The following is a 21,859-nucleotide window of genomic DNA, read 5'->3' as shown; positions in this document are numbered from 1 at the left end:
ACAGAACAATGTAAAAATTTAGAGCTTACAAAGTCACTCAGTCCTACTTCTTGTTCAGCCAATTGCTGAGACAAACAAGTTTATTTACATTTATGGGAGATAATGCTGCCCGCCTCTTATTTACAATGTCACGTGAAAGTGAGAACAGACGTTCACGTGGCACTTTTGTTGCCGGCATTAAAAGGTATTTACATGCCAGATAGTCTAAACATTTGCATGCCCCTTCATGCTTCAGCCACCATTCCAGAGGACATGCTTCCATACTGATGACATTCATTTAAAAAAAAATATGTTAATGAAATTTTTGACTGAACTCCTTCAGAGGAGAATTGTCTGTCTCCTGCTCAGTTTTACTCACATTCTACCATATATTTCATGTTATAGCAATCTCAGATGATCCAGCACATGTTGTTTGTTTTAAGAACACTTTCACTGTAGATTTGACAAAATGTAAAGAAGCTGGGAATGAGTGACAGGGGATGGATCACTTGATGATTACCTGTTCTGTTCATTTCCTCTGCGGCACCTGGCCACTGTTGGAAGGCAGGATACTGGGCTAGAGGGACCTTTGGCCTGACCCAGTAGGGCCATTCTTATGTTTTTATGTATGTATGAAAATGTGAATTTTCCAAAGATAGCTACAGCACTTGACCCAAGGTTTAAGAATCTGAAGTGCCTTCCAAAATCTGAGAGGGACGAAGTTTGGAACATGCTTTCAGAAGTCTTAAAAAAGCAACACAACACTCTGATGTGCAAATTACAGAAGCTGGAGCACCAAAAAAGAAAATCAACCGTCTGCTGATGGCATCTGACTCAGATGATGAAAATGAACATGTGCTGGTCCATGCTGATTTGTCATAAGCGTAGAGACATGTCCTCTGGAATGGTGATTGAAGCATGAAAGGACATATGAATCTTTAGCGTATCTGGTGCGTGAATATCTTGTGATGCTGGCTACAACAGTGCCATGCAAATTCCTGTTTTGACTTTCAGGTGACATTGTAAACAAGAAGTGGACAGCATTATCTCCCACAAATGTGAACACACTTGTTTGTGTAAGCAATTGGCTGAACAAGAAGTAGGACTGAGTGGACTTGTAGGTTCTACAGTTTCACATTGTTTTGTTTTTGAATACAGTTATTTTTGTATGTAATTCTACATTTGTAAGTTCAACTTTCATGATAAAAAGGTTGCACTACAATACCTATTATAGGGGAATTGAAAAATAACATTTCTTTTATCATTTTTATAGTGCAAATATTTATAATAAAAATAAATATAAAATGAGCACTGTACACTTTGTATTCTGTGTGGTAATTGAAATCAATATATTTGAAAATGTAGGAAACATCCAAAAATATTTAACTAAATGGTATTCTGTTATTCTTTAACAGCGTGATTAATAATGATTTTTTAATTGCGTGATTAATTCTTTTAATTGCTTGACAACCCTACTTTTCACCCTTATTCTAGTGATCTGAGGACACTACAAAGCTGGCAGTTGTTATACCCATTATACAGATGGGAAATTGCAACTCAGAGATCATTGTTTTATCAGTTGCTCATCACCATGACTTCTAAAAGCTACACAAAATAAAGGCGCACAAGCACAAAGAAAAAAAAGGCATTTTTTCTCTCAGAATTTGTCAGACACAGGGGAGGACAATTTAAATGTAAGTGGTTTGCTTAAGTTCATACAACAAGTCAGCAGCAGAATCAAGAAAATTCTAAGGGCCGTGACTGCCAGTCCCATTGTCTAACCACTGGACAATCTGCCTCACCCGTAAGTATGAGCCTCCTGATCAGAAGATTATAACATGAAGAGCAAACCTATTGAGAGAAGACTAAAATTAGAGCCTAATGTTACAAGTAAGAGCTATGAGCAAGAGCACCTTTTTCAGTTTCAGATGCATTCATACAAGGTCTTGCTTAGATGCCCGGGTCCTTCTTGGACCCCATTCTCCCTTTAGTATTGGAGCCCCTGTTACTCCTCCACATCCAGCTCATTTCCTTCCTGTTTGTTCCCAGGTCCTCTACTCCATCATCACAGCCACCACTTTTGGAGATCAGTGATGGTGCTGACTAGTGCTGCAGCAGCAGTTCTGCTGGGACTCACTGACGGACTTTACAAATTGAATGTTTCACTTAATACCTGCATGAAGGAAAAAACATAAGCCCCATACCGTGAACTGAGAACTTCACTGGGCCCCATTTCACATTTGAGACAAACGCTTACTTTTCCCAACTGAATGTACAGTCCTTCAAGCTTCACAGAAAATTTCTTCTGAAAGATATTAACCCTCTACATTCTTGGCTGCCATCCTGCCCTTTCCCTTTCACAGAATAGTTCTCTTTTTTTCAAAATACTCCTTGTACATTTGGTTTCTGCTTTCTTTACTTCTCTGGAATCAAATTTGTATTCACTGATTCATTCCGTCCGTGCTTCATTCTTTCCCAGATTTTACTGCTTTTGAGAATTGTCCTGTAATGGTGGGATTGGAGGGTCGGTTGGCCTAGTGGGTGGAGCACCTGGCTTCCTTCCCCTGCTTTTATGGTTGAGGTGCTTTGGTCTTTAAGGCAAGAGGGTCAGGAGGGAGACCAGGCCCTTCCATTCCACTGGGTCCCAGCCCAGAGCCCCATGTAAGTCACCCCTGAGTAGGGAACCTCCCAAAGGGGAGGCCATGTTCTCTGCCTGGGTAATGTCCTACTGTTGCCCCTTTAGTTTGGGGCGTGGCGCCTATGGTTCAAGTTCCTGTGGTGGCTTGTCTCTTAATAGTGCCCCCTCATGGATCCTGGGCAGCAACCTGCTCCACTCGCAGGTTACTCTGGGTGGAGCAGTCCTAAGTCTGGTCTCCATGCTTCAGTCACCCGGGTTCCTCTCAGGCTGGGTGCTCTCAGGCCTCTTTCTTCATCTCCTTTGGATAGGAAGACACTGCTTGGTCTTTGGTGGCTGCCTCAGCAGGCAGGTGAATGATCCTTCCCTCTGGTAGGGAGGCAGCTAGCTCCTGTCTCTTTGTCAGTCAGCCCTGAACTGAAGCAGGCGCCCTCCTTTTCTCTTCCCACCAGACCTGGCATTGGCTGAAGATATAACAGGGCAGTGCTAGCAGAGCCCAAAGGCTCTCCTTAACCCCTTCTGTTATAGTTGGTGGTTTCTCTGCTTCATCACATTCCCCCAAACCTACTAGGCTTTCTTCATTTTTTCCCGCAAACTGAAAATATTCTCTGGTGACTTCAGGCATACCTTTCCCCCTTGAGGGCTACTAACAGATATCTGTTTAAACCAAACAAGAGGGGAGGTAGTTAAATAAAGCTCCTAATGGAATTTAGCATGGGCTGACGATGGTGGCATTGAACTTACACTGTCATGTTCAGCACTGTTGTGAATGTAGATGCTTAGGGGGAATACACAACTGCAGGCCTCTGAGCAGTTTGCCACCTCTGAAAATGTGAAGTTTGTACCACTAATGATGATGTATTAAATAAATTGTTGTTCCCATTATTTTCCTTATAAATTTAACATATCTTGTTGACAAGAACTAAATCTTGTCAGTTGGGGTTGAAATGTGTTACAGTAGTTTTCAGTACATGAACACAACACAAAGAGGAACGACCAAGTTACAAGTCAACATTGACATGCTATGCTTTGTGTTTTTTCTTCTACGGACATTTCAGCATCTGTCTGAAGTAGCGTATTCTGCTTGAACTATGTTTCACTTTTCACGGAAAACTCTGTCCTATACCTGTCATAAACAGATGGTTAAAGGTTAATGTCTCTTTTACCTGTAAAGGGTTAAGAAGCTTAGTGAACCTGGCTGACACCTGACCAGAGGACCAATGGGGGAACAAGATACTTTCAAATCTTGGTGGAGGGAAGTCTTTTTTTGTGCTGTTTTTTTGTTCTTTGTTCGCTCTTGAGGCTAAGAGGGACCAGACGTGCACCCCAGGTTTCTCCAATCTTTCTGAAACAGTCTCTCATGTTCAGAATAGTAAGTACTAGCTAGAAAAGGTGGATTAATCTTATGTTTGTTTTCTTAACTTGTGCATGTGTATTTTGCTGGAAGGATTTTACCTCTGTTTGCTGTAACTTTGAATTTCAGGCTAGAGGGGAGGGAGTCCCTCTAGGCTATATGAATTTGAATACCCTGTAAACATTTTCCATCCTAATTTTACAGAGATAATTTTTACTTTTTCTTTCTTTAATTAAAATCTTTCTTTTTTAAGAACTGATTGATTTTTTCCCCTTTTTTAAGACCCAAGAGAATTGAGTCTGAACTCACCAGGGATTGGTGGGGGGTAAGGGGGGGAAAAGGTTAATTCCTCTCTGTTTTAAGATCCAAGGAGTTTAGATCAGTGTAATCTCTCAGGGTAACCCAGGGAGGGGAAAGTCTGGGAGGGGAGAAAGGAGGGGGAATGGTTTATTTCTCCTTGTTTTAAGACCCAAGGGGTTTGGGTCTTGGGTTCCCCAGGGAAGGTTTTGGGGGAACAGAAAGTGTGCCAAACACTATTTTGGCTGGTGGCGGTGCTATCAGATCTAAGCTAGGAATTAAGCTTAGAAGGGTCCATGCAGGTCCCCACTTTTTGGACGCTAAAGTTCAAAGTGGGAAAAATACCTTGACAATACCATAAGCAGCTTTCAGTTTTTCCCACTTCTACCACTGGTTTGTCATGCAGTGCCATTTGTGTCCATAGGATATAGGACTGCCATTTGCGTGGCTTTATCCTATGCTGCATGACTGAGTGCTCAGTCTATTTTTCATGCAAGAAATAACATTATTTAATAATGTGAAAAAGGTCATAGGGTTTTGCAACTAACTGAATTCTGAAGACAAAAGTTGAAATTCAGAAAACTTCATGTCCTCATTTGTCATTGAAGTTTCTTATTCTTCCCTTGGACAAGTTATATAGTGCCATAGAATTAATGAATGGAATGTGCACCAGAAAAAAAATACATCTGTTTCAGTGCTACATGCTTTACATTTATCAATAAAACATATTTTGTCAAATGTACTTTGCAATGATAAAATCCCTAGGAGATAACTTGGAAAATTAAATAATTGTATCAATTGTTCAGAACCTTTTGGGTTCATACTTTGAATTTATGGTATAATTTTAATGATGAAAAATATGTATCTTGAAATTTTGACTCAACGGTTTCATTCTGTATCTAACTATAATAAAATGCACCAATGCACTCTGTAAGCATCCAGTTATCTGCAGTGTGTTAGAACACAATTTTTCATGTTCCTGTTGCACTTTTTTCCCTTTGCCCTGATGTTCTAAGAGTTTCCTTTTAGTACATATGAACATCTCCTTTTGACAGACAGTGCAAATTAAAAGATATGGCTAGGCACAAGAAACTGGAACCCAAATATGCCCCCTGGGTTTTCATTTACAGTTAGGAGCTACAGACACAATTACTGCTGACAGAAATTCAGAGGCCAGTGGCAGAGTGCATGTGGCAGTAGACTCATGCCATGCTGTAATTGGGAAGATTATTTTTAATCAGAGCATATCCTACAGCCCAAACATTAGAAATTGCTTGTAAGGCTGACAGGAAATTAAACTGAGACCAAACAAAAAGCCTCAAAATAGGAGTAATATTGTTAGGAGTGTAATGATGGGAAAGCTCACAGCTTGCTGTGTTTGGCTGCTTTCTAAAGGGGATGACTTTTAACTTACAGCAACAGATAACATTGTCTACTTGCATTTTAGAAGTGAACTAAAATTAAAACCAGACTCAACCATTTATACCTATGTTTAGGAGAAGATGCAAAGCACCAGATGTGTGAGCCTGTGTTAGTATTTGTGCTTTTCGTGTTCGTGTGTGTATTCATTTCTATTTTTACTCTGGCCTTTCTATAGTTCCTGAGGGAACCACTTAAGTTGCCAAAATAATGCAAGGTCATGAAATTTCAAGGTGCTGGTGACTATGTACAAAGCTGTAAATTACCTAGAGGGACTCTTCCTGAAGTACAATCTGTGCTTGTGTGGAATGCCTGAGGCAACTGTCCCAAGGGAGCTGAGGCCTGGGCAGCCTCAGTAGTATGCCCTCACCTTTTGATATCCTCAGAAATTCATCTCAGCCCAGGAGTTGCCCCATTGCAAATATGCTTTAATACTTGTCTATTTAACTAAATGTTTCTATATGCACTGGCTGGCTTCTTTATCACGTAGTAGTTTTTGCTGGGTACTCCCTGCTTTCCCTCTTAAGGTGTTACAGCTGGGGAATATGAGGGAAAGTTGCAGATTATGAATTCCTTATACATGGGAATTAGTTGGGATGGGTTGTCACTATTTAAGTCATGTACAATGCTCCCAGATTCTGCAATGCTGGATCCAATCCAGTATGCCATAATTATAGTGCTTGTGTTCCTGAATGATGGAATTGCAAATCAAGACATACTGCTTATTATTTTGTCCCCAAATATGGTTCCTGATGCAATGAAAAATAAAGCACAAAAACAAATGCCAATATATTTGAGTTTCTTCAAATACTGCTGTTTTTGTTTTCATGGATGTTCCTAATAAGTTTGAGGGCGTGGTTTGATATATCGCTACAGAAAAATAACGTGACCTGGCTTCTTAATACATATTGATTACTTTTTTGTGCAAAGACTCACAACCAGATGCTGCTAGAAAATAGATGTGTTCACAAAATAAAAGCATGCTCCTTGATGTAATTCATACTACTAAACATATCAATTCTGTGACTAAGAGTTGACTTCTTTGTGGTTACATACAATACTGAAGAATTGAATGGTAAATAAAGCATAGTTTACAAATTATACATGTATATATTTGTTCATCTGAGATCTTGAAATGCATATTGTAATTATAGATGATAGGTTATTCATGGAATATTACCAAAGCACCTGGATAATTTTGTGTAGTAGCCTTGAAAAATTGCATGAGGTGGTCACTAGCTAGATTGTATTATGCGGATCAGCTATGCTTGTTGTGTCAAAATAGTATGCAATTTCCATGTCACCCTGGATCGAGAGATGTCCTTGCAGACTATTTGGGTGCTTCTCTCTGCATTGTGACCAACTCGATGGCCAGGGAGAACTTCAGTTCTGACTAGCATAATTAGTAGAGATCAATGGAAACACTGCCTCCTCCATGTGGCTCTCATACTTTCCCACAAGTACTCCATGTCTCTTCCATGTCCTCTTGGAAAACAGGAGTGAGGTTGTCTTATGGTGCACTGCCTTTAGATCAGCCAACTTTTGAGGAATTTTCTGTTCCCCTACGGTGTGGGTAGCATATGGTGAAGTTTGTTTAGCTACCATCAGTATAATGGAACTATTTTAACACTGGTATATGGTTACAAGAGTGTTAAGAGGAAGAAAAAGGATGGAAAGATACCCTTAGCAAGAGTGTTAAGAGGAAGAAAAAGGATGGAAGGATACCCTTAGACAGGGATGACAGAATTCTGGTCTTCTTAAAAAACAAACTATGTCTGAAAGGAATAATGTTTATGGGAAGCTATGGACTGCATTCACTTATGGTATTTTGAATGGTTTGGGGAATGACCAATCTCTACATTTGATTTCACATACAAAGTATTTGTGTGATGTATAGATTTTCCATAGATTCAATATGCATATAGTGCTTGATATTAGAGAGCACATACTAGAGATTGCATATGGAGATGAAAAAATATATATAGGGACACACTTTTGTCATGAAAAGCATGGCTAAGCATGTTATAATTGATAGAATACAATGAATGATTCAGTAAAATATTAACTACCACCACATTCCCATCAATAAAAAGGTGGCATGGAGTAGACTGTCATCCTGTTTTAATATTTAGCTATGTATAAGCACGAAACACTTCAGTTGTCCTCTGATCCAGAGCTTCCTTCTTCTCTTTCTTTATATTCATTTTTCCTTCTTGATTTGGACAACTGAAAAAGTATAGAAAGTTAATCACCATTTAAAAATGTTTACACTAAGAATATATATATGTATGTATGTTATAAAATTACATTTTATATATATATATATAGTTAATCACCATGTGTGTTATAAAATTACGCTAGGAAATTGAACTATCACAATGTTTGAGTTATAGCTATGCGATTATGTACAATAATCACACAGTTACTTGACTAGATAAGATTGTAAAGCTAACTTAGAATGCAGGCTTTAAGTAAGTTTCAAACCATGTCTGCCAGTCCGCTACCTCCACAACCCAAATCCCTTCTATAATAACAAAAAAACACTTGCCAGTCATTGTTAGGTCATAATCAGGGCCGGCTCTACAGTTTTCGCTGCCCCAAGCAGCGCACCGAATTGCTGCCGCATGCGGGGGCAGTCCATATGCCCTTAGGGCAGCAGGCATGTTTCTGCGGTGGCGGCAATTTGGCGGCAGCGTCTATGTTTTGCTGAAGCCGCCGCGGACAGCTAAACATAGAAGCTGCTGCCGAATTGCCGCCAGCGTGGAAATTCTCATCCGCCCTAAGGGCACACGGACTGTCCCCGCCGTCTGTGTCGGCAATTCAGCGCGCTGCTTGGGGGCAAAACAACAAGGACTGCCGCCCCTTGAAGATGGCCGCCCCAAGCACCAGCTTGGAATGCTGGTGCCTGGAGCCGGCCCTGTTCATAATCATAGTTCTGTCTTGTGCTTTGCAGAGCACTAAAGGAACCAGTTACAAGACAACAGTGCACACACTGCCTTTCCTTATTGCTCACGTGAAGAAGTACTGAAGTTCAAATTATGTGTTATTGATTTTGTTCTTTTATTGTGAATTTTAAAATTGTTTTAAGATTATACAGCATGTTTGGTTATAAGGTGTAACTTCATTATCAAAAAGCAGAGAGAGAAAGAGAGAAATGTAATATAAAATATAAAATGCACTTTGTGCATTAAATCATACTCCCTTCCCTCCCTCATTTTCCTGGAAAATATGCATTTTTTTAATATTTTTGGATCAAAGAAACCTTTTGGGTTGTGCAGTCCTCAAGATTATTGAGCTGTTTTGAAAGACCACGTAAAAAAGGAGAGAGGGCTAAAAAACAGAAAAAATCTCAAACTAATTTATCCTTCCCAATAAATATGTTTTGTTTCTCTTAGGAAATCACACAGAAGCCCCATGCAAGTGGTGCCTTCAGTTTTCATGAGCGAAGCCTTCTTTCTGTAAGTACCACTCTTTATTTTGTTCTTCTCTGGTACTTATATTTCTCAGGCCCTAGAGCAGGATTGAGAGCTCAGTTCTGTAATCATAAAGAATCAAAAAAGGCTTTGGTCTTCACATCTTGTTCTAGCTAATAGCGCATCTTGAGACATGCAGAACATAACTACAAGGCATATAGGGGAGTGCAATCCATAACAAACAGTGGAACCATGTGCAACTGACTTGTTTAATCAATTCATTGTCTGAGGCCTGGCCACAGGTTAAAACAATATATATTCTCTCTGTTAGTTTCATTTCACACATTAAGGTTATGTCACCGTGTCTTATTTTTTCTACCTTTGGATGATACTTCAAAAACATAAAGAAATGCTTTTGTGTATACATTTGTCAGTTCAGCCACTTTTCCCCCATGAAGATATCTAGAAGCAATTCCTTTTTACTTTTGTTGTACAAGTGTTCATATAATGCAAATAAGAGGAATTAAGCCCCCTGGCTTTTAGGGCATATGTAAAAGTGTTCCGGTGTTCATTCATTTTTACTTTTTCCTGTCCTGAAAATTAGCTGTAATAATTAGGCACAAGCATGGTGATTCTCTCTCTAAATCATTATTTTCATGTTCACGATTCTTTTTTTTCCCCTTGAAATATCTTCTTTTAGCTTGAACATAGATGCTAATTGTGTTCAGTGTACCATGTCTGTTGAGGATATATTTTAGGAGAAAGGAAATTATTATTACTTCACTAGTAAATAATAAATACTAATATGTCACAGGAAAAGTAATTTTAGGAAATGAGTCAAGGTAGATATTTGGATTTATTTTATAATGTGACATATCTTTTCTTTTTTGCAATTATTTTAGTACCGCCTCTCCTATTTAAAAAATAATCCCACAATTTAGCATTTTTGTCTTGTGTAATGAATGTTAAATGTTGTTATAGTGCTACAGAAACAACTTCATATTGAAGGCTGCAAGAGCCATTGTCTGCCCACAATGGAAGAAAGGCAGGAGGCAATGGATGTGGTTTTATTTGGTTGCATATTTCAGGTCACCATGTCCTGAGTTATTTCTGCTTATTGACAGTAGGGCTCCTGTCAGACATCTCCCTTCCCAGCCCCTTGCTGGGACCCTGCTGCCCTCCCCTTGTATAAGGGTTAAGGGGCACTGAAAAGGAGTGGGTTGTTGGCTCCTTATTGTACCAGATGTTAGAAGTCCTATGTGCCCTTCCCCCTTCTTCCCCCCGCCCCAGCTTCCTTAAGGGATATTTACCTCTGAATCCTCTTCCAATCCTTCTTGTCTGATCACCATGTTCTTTCCATAATGAATACCTGCACTGGATGGACATCTGCCACATTTTTTAGTTACTAAATTGTGACATTTTAACATAATTTGGCTGGCCACTCCACTAAATCCCTGACCCACTGTGGGGAAGGCAAAAAAACCCACCCAGTCTTGGCCAGTCTGGTGGTGAGGGGGAAATCTCTTGCCAGCTACTAAGGAAAAAAGCTTGCTAGCATAATGCTGACAGTGGATCATGAAGAAACTCGGTTCTATTTTGATTCTATGTGCAGAGGAGTGGGCATTGCTAGCCCAGTCCTAGTGAGAGAGGGATTTTCCAGAACTGCTTATGCTATAAATACCGTGTGCCTCCAGTCACCTGGAAGATCAGTGCCTTCCCCAATCTCCCCAGGTTCAGCTGCTTCCTGTTCCACCTTGCTCTCTCCAGGTAAACCCTATCCTTCCTCCCTCCTTTTCTTCATCAATTGCAGAGTAAGAGCTTATGGTGGGGAAGAAGCCCTTTTCTTCCAGGCAGCCAGACAAGGAGCCACTGTATATGGTTCTGTGGAGCACATTCTGAATTAACAGAAAACAAGTATGCAATTTTGCCCTCAATTGGTGTGTGTAGTTCCCCTTAAGTAAAAAGGAGTTACACTTGTGCACTGAAAGGAGAACAGACCAAATTCTTCTTTAGTTTTCAGACATATCAGTATTAGTAGCTGAGTGCACCACTTGCTCTACTAAATTTTATGTCATTCAGGGGATTAGGCATACAGCCCTTTTTAGTAATAAAAGGCATTTCATTCTTAATTCCCTTATGCACCACGTGGAAAATCTTCCCCATAATGTCTTTCAAGTCATATTTCAATATTTCAAGAAAGCTGCGTGACTTAGTGGATAAAGCAACGGCTGCTCATCTTGAGGCCAGGTTTGAATCAATTTGTACACCTCTACCCCGATGGAACGTGACACAATATAACACGAATTTGGCTATAACACGGTAAAGCAGCAGGGAGCTCTGGGCCCTTTAAAGCATCATCCGAGCCCCGCTGCTTTACTGTGCTATATCCGAATTCGTGTGGAGCCCCGGTCTCTTTAAATCACTGCCCAAGCCCCACTGCCAGATCTCCAGTGGTGATTTAAAGGGCCTGGGGCTCTGGCCGCTATGGGGAGCCCCAGGCCCTTTAAATCCCCACCTGAGCCCTGCTGCCAGAGATCTGGCAATGGTTTAAAGGGACCAGGGCTCCCCACAGCAGCTGGAGCACCGGGCCATTTAAATCCCTGCCAGGGCTCTGGCAGCCAGGCTCAGGTGGTGATTTAAAGGGCCACAGGCTCCAGCGGCTGCGGGGAGCTCCATGCCCTTTAAATCACTGCCGGGGAAGCCAGTCCGGTCCGGCATGGTGCACTGGATCAAACCCAATATGACGCGGTCTCACCTATAAGATGGTGAGATTTTTTGGCTCCCGAGGACCATGTTATATCAGGGTAGAGGTATAGTTCTAAATGTGCTTGTTGCTTTTAGCTTTTTGTCTGTCATGAACAGTCATTTCTATCACATAATAGTCCAAGAGCTCTGAGCTGGATTTGACACTATTGACAGTTTCTGCTAGACAAATTCTAGTACAAATGCAAGAAGGAGGCTGGAATTTCTAACCTATGGGAGACAGTGGTCCCTCAGATAATTAGCAGAATGTTGTGAGGAAGCTGACATTAATTTGTCTATGGGTATAATATGTCAATATTTACAAATGTAGTTTTAGGAAAAAATACTAATCCTCTTTCAACATACTAACAAAGACTTATAGTGTACAACAATAAAGAATAAAAAAATACTCATTTGGAATTTGGGAATGTTTAGTGATGCCAAATCTCTGTGATCAGAATAGGTATTTTCCCTTGTGATCATAATCTCACTAGCACAATGAATATCAATCAATTACTTGGGCTAAGGGGGTCATTTTTTTTTTTTACACTGAGCTGAGACTTAAGGCCAGCATGTTGCCTGGTAACAGACTATGTAGATGAGTTGGCTCCCAAGTACGCCATATGGCTGGGCGTTATGCCCTATTCACCCATGACATGGTATACAAATGTAGTACATTACTCATTATAAAATGGTTTATCCCTTATTTAGAGTAGGAACATGAATTATCAATACAAATGAAGCTCAAAGTTACTCACATGAATAGAGTTGTCTGTAATGACATTAATTTATGCTTGAAGGATCGAAAGAATTGGCATAATGCTACCAATAGAGCTTGTGTTGCATATTTTTGAAGCAATTTATTCATTTTAACTCAATATTTTCTATGGATAGTTATTATGAAGTATTTTAATCTACTTCAATTTGACAGACAAATATAAATTACAGTGTTCAAATGTAGCAAAATCTCTGTTTTTAAGTCCCAATTCTGCAATGCAGTCACACAGCTGATTAACGTAGGTGATAACATACGGTAATATCTAGCTTCTGGAACTTCTGTTACAATAGTGCCTAGAGTTTCCAAACAAAACATGGACCCCATTGAACATGGTGCTAACTAAGCACGGTCAGAGGCAGTTCCAAAGAGATGACAAACTAGACAGACAACAGAAGTATTGTTATCTCTATTTTACAAAAGAGGAAACTGAAGCATAGAGAAAGTAAAGTGACTTGCCCAAGGTCACACAGGAAGTCTGTAGCAGGGCTGGATATAGAGTTGCAGTCCAGTTCTTTAACTCCAAAAACATCCTTTCTCTTCTCTTTGTCTTAAGCTGAAATTCACTCAAGTGCTGGAAGTCCAGAATATCTCCTCCACATGATTTAAGATCCCCATTAGCACTTTCTGGGGAACTCAGGGACAGTTAAGATATGCCAGGATGTTTATATGCTCAATATACACAAACAAATAAGGGCTCTTTTGACTGGATGCTCATAGATCACTGATGAGAGAAGGTGAGTGATGTGATGTACAGTGACTCTAATCCTTCATGTAAATGAAGGGGTAGAGAAATGACTACTTTCACAACTCTCAAGGTGGGAATATCAACAGGCAGGGAGGGATTATATGCTGCTGCTACTGCTATTGCATCATCTTGATTTCAGGTTGGAAGGTTAAAGTTTTGCCCCTATAACCTTCACTCACCTAAAGCCAATTATTCTTGTGCAAGCGACATAAACATAAGGAAGGAATTTCAACAAAGGCTCTCTGGAACAAATCTCGGTTATCATTCCAGTAAACACCATAGAAACTATGGGGTTGGGGGAGTCTGTCTAGTTACTTTTCTAGGTCTTTACAGCATTGAAACACAACACTAAAATTATATTCCCTGTGTATAAAATGATTAGATATGCTTTCAAAGAGATAAGACCAATGTAGTTCCGTTTATCAGGTTTTCTGCATCTCCAGAATGCATTGTGCTGTGCTACATGGTTTTGACAACCATACTGAAGTAAATGGCTTTATTGGTGTGTTATCAAATTTACAGTACTTTGTGTAGACATTTTTTACGTACTAGAGAGCGCATATGCCTGCATGTGCATTTCTGATCCCCACCATATTAAGGTATATAATAAAAATTCCATCAAAATGCATTGGAGCAGTTTCCCAAAGGAAGCACTTGTGCACTGGATCCTGTGCTGGATCTCACTGTCAATTTTTGCATTTTGAGAAAGCTGGCTACTGAGGTAGCCGAAGTGCTCAACTGTTCTGGTGTCCTTCCATAGATCCTTCTATGACCTATGGAAGGACACCAGTGGGAAGATTGCCACACTAACACCAACATCCTCGCTGAAGCCATTGTCACCAGTATTGAAGCAATGATGCTCATACACCAACTCTTCTGGGCTAGACATTGTGTGCAGATGCCAGACTCTCACCTCCTAAAACAAGCATTTTACTCTCAGCTCACCCATGATCAGAGATCCGGTGGTGGTCAGAAGAAACACTACAAAGACACACTGAAAGCGTATCTCAAGAAAACTGATGTGGACATCACAAGCTGGGACGAGCAAGCCACCAACTGACCTCAGTGGCACCACATCCTCCATCAGGCTGTGGCCTGCTTCGATGAGAAGTGTCTTGCCCTCAATGCTGAAAAGAGAGAGAGAAGGAAAGAAAAAGAATGAACTTTCTCCGAGCGGGCAGCTGATCTGCCAGGAAATGTCTGTACCTACAGCAGGCAGATCTCTGGTTCCAGGATCAGACTCCTGAGTCATCTCAGGATCCTTGTGTAAATCTGTGGTAGAGATCATCCTCAAATCAATGGTCTATAATTGAATTAAAAGCAAAGTAAGTAGAGTCGGGTCATTTGCCTCCTGAGTGCTCCTTGTGACCAGAGGTCATGCTACAGGCAACCTTCCTCAGTACCCCCCTCAAGGAGCTTCTTAAACTCCACACACCCTCTTTCCCTCCACATTCACAACAGGCTTTCTTGAGGTCTGAGTTTATTTGAATAAAATAAATGCAAGAGTAAAATTCAAAGTTCCAAAACAAAATTCATTTGTTTTACCCTCTTGTTGGGTCACTCCCAGGCCTTTACTGCTGGTAGCCTCAGTTCCATATTCTAAGAGACCCTGCTGCAGTGTCTAATCACCCTTCTCCCAGGCCTTGCTGACTGGGACCTTTTGTGCTTCAGTAAGCCACTCATAGTCTCAGTCCCAGGAGTCTCTTCTGAAGCCTGCTCACTTCTAGTAGTTTCTTATTTCTTTGAGCATCCCCTGTTACTCTGGCCATCAGTTGCCCTTTATAGGGAATAATGTGATTGAGCCTACATGTGCCTAATTGGTCTAGAAACCTAAATCTTAGGCTCCTAAGTACCAAAGAAATTAAATGGCTTGACCACTGTCACAGAGGGAATGTGTGACAGAGCTGGGAATTGAATCTACATCTTTGGAATCCAAAGCCGTTGCCTTAGTGACAAGGCCAAACTTTCTCTCATGTTTCTCCCTTTAAACAAAATAATTATTACTGTTTATTTCTGCTGTTAACAAATGAAAACAAATATAGAATTTCACACACTGATGGCTAGTAACACATTGAATATTATTTTCAAAAAGTCATGCAGACTAAATGTCATCATCAGTAAAATACTAGCAGCAGAGCTCAAAGCTAATTGAAGCTTAATTATCCTCAAGCTGATCTTTTCTCATCTTTAATGGGTCATGACTTAGGGGTGAATGTTTCCCTTAGCAAAGATACAGTATTGTTTTTCAGACACCTACACACATTTGTGTATAACTTTTACTAATAGTTTGTGAAAGTAAATTTCTTACTATTAAACTAGTAGGACCCACTACCATTACTCATGATGGACCTAGAAATCCAATTAATTTAAATGTTTTGTATACCTTAATTAATACCAATTTGGAAGAGGTCAGTGTGTAGTCAGGCCTGTGGTCTATGCACACTGGATTTCCTGTACATCCTACAAGCAATTAGTAAGCACAATGACCTTTGGAATTTATAGCAATCCCATAAGAGATGCCATAATTTATATAATTGTCTTTATTTAAGCTTAGGAAGCATATATAAATTTTGACGTAAAAAGTTAAATGGAATGACAGTTTGCAAACACATATTCAGAGATGATTGGATGGAAAACAGTGAGGAAATACTGTATATTAATATGAGATACAGAATGTTTCATTTCATACAATGAATATGATACACTAACTGGCTCAAAGTTAATACAGAAATGTGAAACAGTAGGTGAGGGTCTCTCTTGCTAAGAGAACTTGTAATGCCAGTGGGTTAAATTCATTTCACTCTGTGTTCTGGGTCACTTATTTGCTCAATTGTAGGTCTCAAAACTGTTTGACTCCCAACCTTTTCAGAAGTCCACCAGCACCTACCAAACTAACTCTTACTCCTAGTGACAGCCATTCTGTTTTCATGATTCTGGATATTTTCACCAACTACATAAACCTGTATCCTCTACAGCAGTGGTTCTCAAACTTTTGTACTGGTGACCCCTTTCACATAGCAAGCCTCTGAGTGAGACCCCCCCTTATAAACTATAAACACTTTTTAATATATTTAACACTATTATAAATGCTAGAGGCAAAGCGGAGTTTGAGGTGGAGGCTGACAGCTTGCGACCCCCCATATAATAACTTCAGGACCTCCTGAGGGGTCCCAATCCCCAGTTTGAGAACCCCTGCTTTACAGAACTAACAAGCATTTACATGTGCTAATGCATTAATAGAGGGATGGCTGTGGCCATGACCTACCTGAGTCATGACACACTAATCATATAAAGCAATTTCAGTGTTCTTGCCTGAGTATAAAGCAGGATACAAAGCTCACTGTACCACTCCTTAACAGATGGTTTGCAAACGTGTTTTAACTGCACTCTCAAGGAGCAGTTGGCCAAGTGCTTGTTAGGTGAAGGAGATCTGAGACCAGCATGCTAGTTGGCTCCTATTAGCATATACTGTATTTCTACCTTGGACATATCCTCTTTGGTCTGGATACCTAGAATCAAGGAGTTCATTTACCTGTATACCTGCTGCTTTTCTTCTTCTTCCCTGTTAAGATGCTACTTGCTTCTGCCAGGCCCCCTGAAGAACAAAGCTTTATGAGCACATCTGGAGAAGAAGAAAAGTCAGTGTGATAGAAACTTTTGATTTTCACCATATCACAAGCAGTGTCTCACACTGCTAAATGACCCAGTGAAATAAAAATAAAATAAATTGGCTATACACTGGGAAAGGATTGCTTTGACATACTCTCCAAATCATGCTCTGATCAGGAGCAAATTTCTGTGTACTATTGATTTTAGGTCTGTACAGTCTACCTGCTCTTAATGCAAGCTGCTTCACTATACCAGGTTAAAGTTTTTTTTACTCTTTTTTACAAGCGCTGTGGTCAGGATGTGGCATGTAGGTCAACTAGTCAGCCACTCAGGTATCAAAACCAAACTATTCCTTCTGACCCCTGAAGGAAGTCCCATCAAGAGAGCTTGCTGTCAAACTTTTACATTTTCTGGTCCTCCAAATTTTAGAGTCCAGGCAGTAAAATCTGCTTTGTGTGAGGATTCTGTACATTTTGAGACAAACTGTCTTAACAGCCTTGCCACCAGTGATACAACAGGCAGCTGTAAAGAAACCGCAGATTCCTGCAGAAGAGACAGCTGTTACAAATTCCGTGTAACAATAAGAATGAGAAGCACCAAGAAAAATCATTGGTTGAATATAAATTAAACGTAAATAAAGATATGATCAATAGTCAGTTTCATAGGATTAGCTTGTTTTAAGGGAGAGATTTTCATGGTGCAGGTTGTGTTTGTTTGGAATTTCTTTTATCTTTGCTAATTGATTATGATGGATACTTTAAATCCTGCTCCTTAAACTGAAGCAAGTTTATAGAAGACTGATCAAATCTCTAATTATTGACACCATCAAGAAAATAATATTCAAGGAGTGCACTTGGGAGAAAGTTGACTTTAAGCAATCAATCTGATTCAAGTAACATAGTATGCATTTATTTTAATGGCTAATAAAAAGATGCACTCCTTCCTGACATATATTGACTATTAAACCACTATATAAAACCTGTATTTGCATAACTTGATCAATATTATTACAGATACAGCTTCACTTGGAGTTTATTTTGTACTACAGAGGTCAAAATAGACCAACAATAAAACTCTTAAGGAAGTATTCATGAGCAAATTGTTGAATCATTTACAGACATGTTAAGAAACTTTCTATTTAATCTCATATACAGTTTGATGAAATATAGCAGTGCTTTATAATTTTGAGGGGTATGTATGTGTATACTCCCTTGTTACTAAGTGCCCTGATAGATACAAAGACTGTATAAATATAATTGATACTGATTTAATTATTTCATATTTTAGGTGATATACATGTGAGAAATATTGTTTTAAATGGTCTATATTTAAATTTGCTATTGCTGTATCACCTGATAGAAGTTAATGGTTTCTCTTTTGCAGTCCTTTGTCCTAAGTGCATTGTAGATGAGCCTAGTAGCCCTTAGGACCAGCTTAGCCTTATTTTACTTAGGAGTAACGCATGGAACCTCCAGGCCTGCATTCTGTAAAACACTGGCATAAGCAAGTTAGCATAAGTGAAACATAGTCTATGATCTTTAGCACAGATGAAGTGATCCAACGGTCACCCTAGATTTTGGGAAATTTGGAAAAGCCTGTGTAAGAGAAAAGTTGGCATAAAATGAGACTAGGCCACCATAGGAATACTGAACTGCTACTAAGCTTGCATATTTTAGGATAGGATTGCTGGCAGATGTCTAACCACAAATATGCTTTAGCAATATGATAATGAGTCAATAGGGGTTAATATGCTAGCCTATCAGGAAAAGGCACCCCAGTATTATGAGGGTGACGAAGTTGGATATGGACAGAGGAGGCTGGGAGTTAATATGAATATTCGTGGTGATTACCAGGCTCTATATAAGCAAGAACCTGAATGAAGAAGCTAGCTACCCCTCCTCCCTTCAATATTTTAGTGCTATTATCAGGCATTGAGGATCTGGACCATCAGACCATTTCACATACCATAGACAGTGGTGATCCGTTGTCTCTTACCACCAGATCTTCAAAAAAGGGGTGTGGGTATATAAGTCTGAGCATATGCTATGCAAGGAATAACCTTTAAGATTTCTCCAATACTCTATTATTGCTATTTGCTTATGTGGCTTGGAGTTTTCTTGTCTCTATTAATTGTATTAATAAAGGTGGTTACAGTTGTGTTTTGCTGTCCGTGCAAGTGCCCTTGCCATACACAATATTAAACTTGTAAATTTTGATTCTGTTGTGTCTGATTCAGGAACAAGAACCTTGGTACGCTACTCTCATTAGTTGAATACCAACTAGTATTCATTATAGGGTCAGGCTACAGCCCCTAGGTATTCTCCTATACCATTTTAAGACTACCTCTTCATCTATCTTCTTACCCCCTTTCAGCCACTGATTACTGCTCTCTTTATTAATGACCATTTAAGCCTCAAGGGGGCATAGATGTGAACAGCCTCTTTTGGGGCTATCATCCTAGTAGCTCCATCCAGCAGGAGGTTGATTTCTACGGGAGCAGTTTTCACCTTTCTCCTTAGAATCAAAGGATGTATTCTCCATAATAGGACTGAACTCCATCCAAAATGGCTCCTAAGCACTGGTTTCACTAGGATGCAGGATGGTGCTCTGACTTAAGTTTTTACCTACGGAAGTCAAATTGCTCTAAAGTGCAACTTTTAGAAAGTGTTCATATGATCTCTTTTTCCTCTTTTCTGCTGCTGTTTGGCAGGAGGCCATTTTGTAAAAGGCTGGTTTAAACAGAGTAATAGTACATTGATTTACATGATGATCTTTGTGTCAACACAGAAAGCTAGAAACGTTTTACTTTTAATGTAGAGTTAGAATTTGAAGAATTTTACAGAAGCAACTTAAATTAAAAAATAGATGACCTCAAAAGTGAAAGATTCATGAGAGATTTTAAATCTCCAGAATTTTCTTCTGTTTTTGATGTTAATTAGTTTTTCTTAAATGTTCTTCTGTGTGTATTTCAGTTGGAAAATTAGGCTAGTCTCATAATTTCCTAAAATCAGTGTAAAGTGAGTGGACGCATTCGCTAAACACCTTTGAAAAATCTCAGCCTTAGACTCTTTCATGAAAATTATCTCAAGGTCTATCCTTGTTCTCAGAGAAAAACATATAGTGTAGGACTGACACAGCTAAAATATATGAATAACTTTACTCACGAGAGTAGTCTTGTCTTCAGTATGACGTCTGATGTGAGTAAAACTACATATGTGCTTAAGTGTCTGCAGAATTTGTTCCTTAGTCATGTTTTACTTTGCTACATGATTACTCCAGTAAAGTTTTGTGCATGTATTTTTGCAGGGTTGGGACCTTAGAGCACAAAGAGTCTAGGGCCTTGACTAAACTCTGCTAAAATCCTAGCAGGTGCTCCCAGAACAACTGATTTTTTTCCAATCTCTTTATTTTAATTTTTCCCTAAGCCTAGGAAAGTATGTACAATAATCTTTATGTAGGAGGTTATAATAATATATGGAGATATGCCAATCTCCTAGAACTGGAAGGGCCCCTGTAAGGTCATTGAGTCCAGCCCCCTGCTTTCACTAGCAGGACCAAATACTGATTTTGCCCCAGATCCCTCTGAGTTTCTGTATTCAGACTCCAATCATTTTTGCTTAGAAATTGAAGTGTAGTTAGAACTAACCATGGGGAAAGTCTATTTTTCCCCATTCTCCTATAATTCAGAAACAGTTTTAAAGGGTTCAATTTTTTGTATTAAAAGAAAATAAAAATTACCAGCCTCTGGCAAAAACCAACCATGGAAAATACCAGCCTAAAAGATGTATGTTTCAGAAAGCAGTAAGCATGAGAAAATAAGGGATGATTATGGACATTGTAACTGGCATTGTTTCTGGCAACTACTGTGGTAGAAAACAAAATTTAAAATACTGTATCTTTTGATAAAATATCCTAAATACATTTCAGCTAGATTAAAATACCATTTCTCTGTTTGAGAGACAGGATGTTTTCAGTTTTAGAAAGAATTTATAAGCCAAATGTTAAATATGTTTGTACCTTAGGACTGCTGCTTATTCATCTGAACTTTGTTACCTAACTTAGACATGTGTTTATGAATTCAGGGTTTTCTTAGCTATTTGTGTGGGAAATAATTTGTGGAAGTAAAGATAATTATATTGATAAGTAGAAAATAAGGAAATCTAAGGATGGAATTCAACATTCATGATATTCACAAGTTTAGAAAATATTTGTATTGAATTATGATGGAAGAAATTATTTTTTATTGCTTCAAACAATTTTGCTTGTGAAATAGCATGATATCTTTTTACTGTAAAGCTATTTCTGCTTCATTGAATTGGCTACTCATATTCTAGACTCATTTTTTTTTAAATTAAACCATATGTGAATGCTTTACTAAAAATGTTCTGTTTAAAATAAATGTACAGCTCTGGAAGTTTCAAGTTAAGTTTTGAGCACTTTTTATTTAAACTGCAAAACAAATTAGATGTTTTCAAACTATGAATGTGAAATGCTCATTTTCTTTACAATATTGTAGTTTGAAATATCTTTTCCCCTTTCACAGCATAAGCTGGCATTTTAAAATCTACTTTAAAACACTGCCTCTTCTTGTTAGATCCATATTTTGTTTGTGTTATTGAACTGTAAGTTTTCAAGATTCAGTCAGGCCGGTATTAGCACCTGGGAGGGGAAAACCTTTATGAGTTGACTTGAAAAGCAGCTGTCTCCTAAAGTTCTATGAATATCTTACAATCCTATCACAAACAGTGTTCATATTTACAGGCCTCACTTTTGTTATATATTTCCTTCACTAAATATTCAGTAAATCTCATACCTGCACAATCACTTGAGATTCAAATATCTCCTTAAGTGACACTTGACTAATCATGTCAATGACTCCAGCAGTGAA

At 39.1% G+C, this 21,859-nt stretch overlaps 1 protein-coding gene and 1 long non-coding RNA gene across 11 annotated transcripts in view; one reads left to right on the top strand and one right to left on the bottom strand.

The window, feature by feature from the left end:
- Nucleotides 1-21,859, top strand: part of RBFOX1 (RNA binding fox-1 homolog 1) — a 2,697,109-nt gene that overhangs the window by 1,362,693 nt on the left and 1,312,557 nt on the right. For all 10 annotated transcript variants that reach the window (XM_050966439.1, XM_050966435.1, XM_050966438.1 and 7 more), the window contains exon 4: nucleotides 9,080-9,142. In XM_050966439.1, coding sequence (XP_050822396.1) covers nucleotides 9,080-9,142 — 63 coding nt within the window. The remainder of the gene's footprint in view (nucleotides 1-9,079; nucleotides 9,143-21,859) is intronic.
- The window catches only part of LOC127057616 (uncharacterized), a 703,575-nt gene that overhangs the window by 556,424 nt on the left and 125,292 nt on the right, over nucleotides 1-21,859 (bottom strand). The window lies entirely within an intron of this gene.

The sequence above is a fragment of the Gopherus flavomarginatus genome, chromosome 9 (genome assembly GCF_025201925.1).
Source record: "Gopherus flavomarginatus isolate rGopFla2 chromosome 9, rGopFla2.mat.asm, whole genome shotgun sequence".
In the NCBI taxonomy this organism is placed as follows: domain Eukaryota; kingdom Metazoa; phylum Chordata; order Testudines; family Testudinidae; genus Gopherus; species Gopherus flavomarginatus.
This window is presented reverse-complemented; position numbering and strand designations above follow the sequence as displayed.